The sequence below is a fragment of the Drosophila biarmipes genome, chromosome X (assembly GCF_025231255.1).
Source record: "Drosophila biarmipes strain raj3 chromosome X, RU_DBia_V1.1, whole genome shotgun sequence".
In the NCBI taxonomy this organism is placed as follows: Eukaryota; Metazoa; Arthropoda; class Insecta; order Diptera; family Drosophilidae; genus Drosophila; species Drosophila biarmipes.
Genome location: NC_066611.1, coordinates 10,154,006 through 10,160,595, shown reverse-complemented (window position 1 = coordinate 10,160,595; position 6,590 = coordinate 10,154,006). Strand labels below are relative to the sequence as shown.

Below are 6,590 nucleotides of genomic sequence, written 5' to 3'. Positions count from 1 at the left end.
CCTTCCTGCTCTATCGCTTGTCTATTACATGTGATGAAGTTCAACTTTGACATTTACACCGCGCATGCCCCGAAAATAGAGAAACAATTGAGTTTGCACAGGTTGGCGAGCGGTGTTCAAAAGCTAACGGTAAACTAAGTACACTTCCTAGCTGACTGCACTTCAAGTGGGCCCCGCCACTAGTTGCCTCACTCCCACTTCAACCCAGCCTACCTGTAAGTGTGTATATCCGTCTCGCTTTACCACTTAGGGCATCAGGAGTGTTTTCTAAAAGGGCAACTTTTTTGATCTTAAAGGACCCTTGAACAGAATATACAATATTATTTTCAGAATGGAAACCCCAAAGCTGCACTTCTATTATCCACAACTTGAGATTTTAGATCTAGATTTAGACGTGGGATATCTCTATGAATTTGTGCTAAAATTTTGTATTCACCTTTTTCTTTTTTACGAGGCCATTTTTTGTTGAATTTTTCCCTGAAACCAATTGCTGACCCAAACCTGGACTTAAATATTCCATAACTTGAGTTATTGGACTCCGATTTTCAAGTGGGATACCTCTATGAGTTCGTGCTAAAATTCTCTAATAATCTACATTTAAATATTTCTTTTCGAAGAGGGTCACAATTTTGACCCATTTTCATGTTCTATTATTCTCTATTTCCAGTGTTTTCAGAATGGTGACCCAAAACTGCACTTAAAGTCTCCATAACTCGGGTTATTGGACTCCGATTTTCATGTGGGATACCTCTATGAGTTCGTGGATAAATTCTTCAATGATATACAGTCAAATATTTCCTTTCAAAGAGGGTCACAATTTTGACCCATTTTCATGTTCGATTTTTCGGTATTTCCAATGGTTTTCAGACTGGTGACCCAAAACTGCACTTGAAGAGTCCATAACTTGAGTTATTGGAATACGATTTTCAAGTGGGATACCTCTATGAGTTTGTGCTTAAATTTTTTAATTATCTACATTTAAATATTTCCTTTCAAAGAGGGTCACAATTTTGACCCATTTTCATGTTCGATTTTTCGGTATTTCCAATGGTTTTTAGACTGGTGACCCAAAACTGCACTTGAAGAGTCCATAACTTGAGTTATTAGACTACGATTTTCAAGTGGGATACCTCTATGAGTTTGTGCTTAAATTCTTTAATTATCTACATTTAAATATTTATTTTCGAAGAGGGTCACAATTTTGACCCATTTTCATGTTCGATTTTTCGGTATTTCCAATGGTTTTCAGACTGGTGACCCAAAACTGCATTTAAAGAGTCCATAACTTGAGTTATTGGACTGAGATTTTCATGTGGGATACCTCTATGAGTTCGTGGATGAATTCTTCAATGATATACAGTCAAATATTTCCTTTCAAAGAGGGTCACAATTTTGACCCATTTTCATGTTCGATTTTTCGGTATTTCTACGGGTTTTCAGATTGGTGACCCAAAACTGCACTTGAAGTCTCCATACCTTGGGTTATTGGACTCTGATTTTGAAGTGGGATACCTCAACGAGTTCGTGGTTGAATTCTCTAATAATCTGCATTTAAATATTTCTTTTCGAAGAGAGTCACAATTTTGACACATTTTCATGTTCTATTTCCAATGTTTTCAGAATGGTGACCCAAAACTGCACTTAAAGTCTCCATAACTTGGGTTATTGGACTCTGATTTTGAAGTGGGATACCTCTTCGTAATTGAATTCTCTAATAATCTGAATTCAAATATTTCTTGTCAAAATTGTAACCCCTTTTCATGTAATACAATTTTTTTTTTGAGAATTTGCAGCTTTTATTTTTATGGAGTTTTTTTTTAGTTTTTTTCTTTTTTCGGTCGTTTAATGGATTTTTCAAACTAGCCTACGTTTGCGGGTTCTCTGAGTATCAGATAGTGCGTGGCGATCGAACTGCATGGTACACATGGGTGGGGCCCTAGTTCTGGCCGTGGTGGACGCCGTGGTAGGCGACCTGCTTGTAGGCGGGGCTGCGCTGGCCGAAGGGGCTCTTGGGGTTGACCTCCAGGATGTAGTCGCCGCGCAGATCGAAGTCGGTCTGCAGGCCCATGTAGGCGCGCTTGCCGAAGCCGTCCTGCTCCTTGTACTGCTTCAGGGAGTTGGCCGGCACGGCGGGGAAGTTGCGCTCGCTGCCGGGGCGCACGGACTCGGCAAAGTAGCGGGTGGCACGGGCCACGGCCTCGATCACGTTCTCGGAGCCGGGGACGGCGACGGAGGGTCCGTTGGGGTAGAAGTCCACGTCACCGCAGCGGATGGGGGTGCCCATGGCGAAGGACGAGGTGTGGATGGCGTCGACGAAGTCGGCATCGCCGCGGGACAGGCCGCCGAGGGTCTGAGGACGCTTGGACAGCACCTTGGCGGGGTCCAGGCCGGTGATGCGGCGCAGCTTGTGTCCGGTCTGGGCGGTGAACTTGTTGCCGGCGGCACCGGCCACGTGGGCGCTGATTCCCTGGCCGATCAGGTGGATGATCTCCTGGGCCACTCCCTTGTCGGTCAGCTCGACGAGGGTCTGGCCGATCATGGCGCCGGTGTTCTGCACATCCAGCATGGCGTAGCGCTTGAAGTTGGTCAGGGTGGAGCCGAGGTCGATGATCTGCAAGTCAGATCAACAAAATGTTATGGTAACGAATATGATATGGCTATCCCTAAAATTGTGTACTGTGTGTGTGTGGTCAGAGCAGCGGCAGAGAACTATTTTTGCTGTTTGCTAACTTTAACCTTGTTTTTGAAAGCTTCTGCAAAAGGTGGATGCTACCTTTTCAGAAGACTTTTACTAATGATCATATGGTGGTCTTTCCCTTGAATTTGAATTTCAGTTTAAATATTAAAACAAAGTTCGAAAGCTAAAGGTTTCTAGGGATAGGAAAGTGGGTTTTTACCTAACAGGGATTTACACTCTCTAAAATATATGTTATGCTAAATATATTGGAAATATTAAAACAAAAATCTAGAGATTTGAAAACTCCAAAAATTTTTGAATAATATATGTATAGAGATTGGAGACCTCCAAAAATGATTGAATTGTGAAATTTGGGTAATAGTTCTTCAAATCCCCAGAAATTTTTCATAAGACGGGGTCTCTAAAATATGTTCTATGCAAAATATATTGGAAATATTGATAATGAAAAATATATAGAGATTGAGACTTTGAATGAAAATTAGGGTAATAGTTCTTCAAATCCCTAGAAAACCTCCAGAATCCCTGATTATTAATGACAAGGGGAATCCACTTCTTTTAAAGGAGGTCCCAAAACAAACCGCCTGTACTCACGATCAAATCGCCGCTGGAAGCCTTGGCCGACTTCCACTGGTCGGCGGTCTCCTCGCTGCTGGTGTAGTCGTAGTCGCCGCTCTTCTGCTGCTGCTGCTGCTCCTGGGCGTTCTTCTGCTGCTGCTGGAGGTTGTACTTCTGGACGTAGGCCTGGACCAGCTTGCGCATGGCCTTCTTCTGGGCGGCGCTGCTCTGGGGCAGACCGGTCAGGACGATGGTGACCTCATCCTCGCCGAATCCGGGCTGGGCCTTGGCGGTCTCCACGTAGTTGTTCAGCTTGCAGTCGACCTTCTGGCCGTTGGGCTTGACGATCCACACGGGCACGTTGCTGGCGCTGGGCACGAAGCTGGGGGTCAGATCGTGCTTGATCTGGCCAACGTGGTCTGGGAATTGGGATTAATATTTAGTATAAATCATATGAATTGAAAGCAACTAGAGATTGGAAACCACAAAAGAAAATGTCTAAAAGTATGCTATAAAATATTTTAGGGGAACACATTTCTTGTAGCATACTTTTAGCAACATTTTTAACCATCAGAGTTTTAAAATAATTTTGGGATTTGAAAACACCAAATAAAAAGTGACCCAATGTATGCTACTATATATTTTAAGAACAAACATCTTTAAACCTCTTGGGTTTTAGTGGTTATAAACTTTCGTCTACTCACAGATCTTCTCGATCAGCTTGGCTCCCTGCTCCAGGGGCTGGTTCTCCAGACGCTCCCAGGTGATGTCGTTGAGGGAGGGCACGCTCTCCAGGTCGGAGGCGCTCAGCCACTTGGAGGGCTTCAGCTGGGCATCCTTGGAGGCATGGGCCGCCACCAGGAGGCAGCTGGCCAGCAGGCACAGGCGCAGACTCATCATTGTCGGGGCAACCGGATTGCGATCAGATCAGGCCAAACGTTGAACGACGTTTGATGACCACTCTCAGATCGGACCGGGGCTTATATAGCTCCCATACTACTATGTATTTTCTGCTGACCAAAGAAAGTCTAGACTAGTTTTTTTCCACCCGGAATTTAAGTGCAAGTCAGGGGAAAATGGCGAAAAGCGATTTAATTCGCATGTGTTTGCCAAGCGTTCTGTTATCACTAAGAGGTTTTTGAACCGCTCTACACACGAGCAAAAAATCTGTAAGGCTAGTTCATTCATGAGTTGTTAAATTTTAATGAAGTCCATGGCTTAAAACTTTATATCGTAGCCTTTAGAATTAGCTATCATCATCAGATGTGTATTACCTCTTTATGCTTACAATAAAAACTTGGGTCATTTAAATTTCTCACTCTGCACTTAGTTTGTAAGCCAGCCCGATTGATTGTAGATCCCTTGATAGCAACAAACTTGCAACACCTGCGTCAAGTGAGCGACGTGACCCGGCATTGACCTCCAGCGCGATTGGAAGCCGGCCAAATTCGATTCAATGACCAGCCAGCTGATAGAGTGTATGCATATTACAAGTTTATGCAATTTCTACTGCAATTTTGTATACAATTATGGGAAATTTGATGGCATAATAAATCCCACAGCCAAAATCAGGTTGGTTTTTATGGCGTTGGATAATTTTGGAAAAGTAAATAAACTATGCTTGTGCTTGGCACAACAAAAACGCTCTAGCTGAAGTTGCACAAAATTGTATTACATAAAGAAGGCATATTAAATGTTTACCATAAGTGGGTTTCATAAAAAAGAAGGGCAATAAATAAACTAAGCAAACAAAAAGTAACAAAGTGATATACTAAACTGCTTGCTACAATTAATTTACAATACAATAACCCATTAAAAAAGCCCTTACTCACATTTAACATTTTAATTTGTCATAAAAAAATACATTTATTCCTAAGAGTTGCAGCCAAGGGAAGAGTTCATGTAACCCGCTTGTTGATGTTCGTGTAGCCAATCCCCACACAAGCCATCAGGACCTTCTGGGCACCTCGCACATCCTCCGCCTCGTCCTCATCCTCCGCCTCCGGATTCTCCAGCTTGAAGGTGATTGAGAAGAAGTCGCGCAGATGTTGCAGAAAGTGCACAGTGTACGTTGAAAGGGCACCTTAGTAGAGGTAAATAAAACATAAATAAGTTGATGATATGTGAAAGTTTGGTCCCCGAGTCCATACCTGTGAGGAATTTGGAGACGTGCTTCTGTCCCAGGGCAATGTAGAGTGCTGCTAGCCACTGGTAGCTGGAGTCCACGCAGCCACCGCGGTAAATCTCGTCCAGCAGACGCATGGCCACCTCCTTGCCCAGATCCTCGGGTATGGAAGGGGTGTCCTGTGGGGGAAATAAAATGGTTATGCTTTTGGTTCATTTCTCGCCCTATAAGCTAGCCAAACTCACCGACTCCTCCCTTGTGTTCGAGCTGCAATCGGCGGCGAAGCACACGCCGTCCGTGGTCTCCGCTATCAGGCAGATGCCGTATCCCGGCGAATTACCCGACATCTTGCCCTTGTTCTGATCCGTGCAGATGTAGACGTCCGGCAGGAATTTGAGCATACATCCCTTGGCCGCCTCCACGGTGCGGTTGGCCAGGGCGGGCGACACCTTGCAGGCGTACACAGTGCCCCGGATGCGTTTGACCATGCCCTGCGACTGGAACTGGATGGCCCGCAGGCTCTTGCGCACCGGACAGCGAAACAGGATCTCGCCGCCGCCCAGGGGAGCGACTCCGCGTCGAACGACCTTCAGTTCCAGGCCCTCGTCGACCAGAAGGAATCGCTTGAGCAGCGACAGGGCGGCGCCCTTGATGTGGTCCACCGATGGCGAGTCCTTGCTGTTGGTCACGCCGCGCAGACTGCAACTCAGCGCATTCTTGCAGAACGGACCCAGGGCAATCAGGGCGTCCAAGTAGTAGCCAATCCCACGCTGCACACAGCAATCATGATGGATCTGTCCGCCGAGCAGTAGCCCAGGCGAGAACATGACACTCGTGCCGGCGGGATTCAACTCGATCTTGGTGCCGTTGGTGATCTTGTCGAGCAGACGAATCAAACTGATTTCGTACTCCCTTAAACCGGGCGCCATCTCGTCCTCCGAGCGGATTTGGGTGATCTTCACCGGTTTGCCGGACAGGCAGGCCAGGATTAGGCGCTGCTTGAGGAAGTTGCTGCCGCGGTAGATCAGGCAATTGCCCTCCTGGGCAACGGGCGGCATCGTGGAGCTGCTTAATCCTCGAAATATTCGGAAAATGGCACAAAAACCTCGCTGCACGTGCGTTGAAAGAGGTAAACAACGGCAATCGGCGGGCTATCGTCTATCGATATACCAAAAACCATCTGGCAAGGCCGTTTAGGGCTGCCGAGTGCTG

General features: G+C 45.9%; 2 protein-coding genes across 2 annotated transcripts; both read right to left on the bottom strand.

Annotated features, from left to right (window-relative positions):
* Nucleotides 1-1,771: 1,771 nt before the first annotated feature.
* LOC108023961 (vitellogenin-3) lies at nt 1,772-4,212 on the bottom strand. The gene is made up of 3 exons (XM_017093675.3): nt 3,958-4,212; nt 3,290-3,672; nt 1,772-2,611 (listed from the first exon to the last, which is right to left on the bottom strand). Exons 1-3 carry the CDS (start codon nt 4,151-4,153, stop codon nt 1,937-1,939), a joined length of 1,254 nt encoding a protein of 417 aa, XP_016949164.1. The 5' UTR covers nt 4,154-4,212; the 3' UTR covers nt 1,772-1,936.
* Nucleotides 4,213-5,081: 869 nt separating this feature from the next.
* LOC108023962 (probable RNA 3'-terminal phosphate cyclase-like protein) lies at nt 5,082-6,563 on the bottom strand. Its single transcript, XM_017093676.3, has 3 exons — nt 5,624-6,563; nt 5,404-5,557; nt 5,082-5,336 (listed from the first exon to the last, which is right to left on the bottom strand). The coding sequence occupies exons 1-3, from the start codon at nt 6,434-6,436 to the stop codon at nt 5,152-5,154; spliced, it is 1,152 nt and encodes a 383-aa protein (XP_016949165.1). The 5' UTR covers nt 6,437-6,563; the 3' UTR covers nt 5,082-5,151.
* Nucleotides 6,564-6,590: the final 27 nt, after the last annotated feature.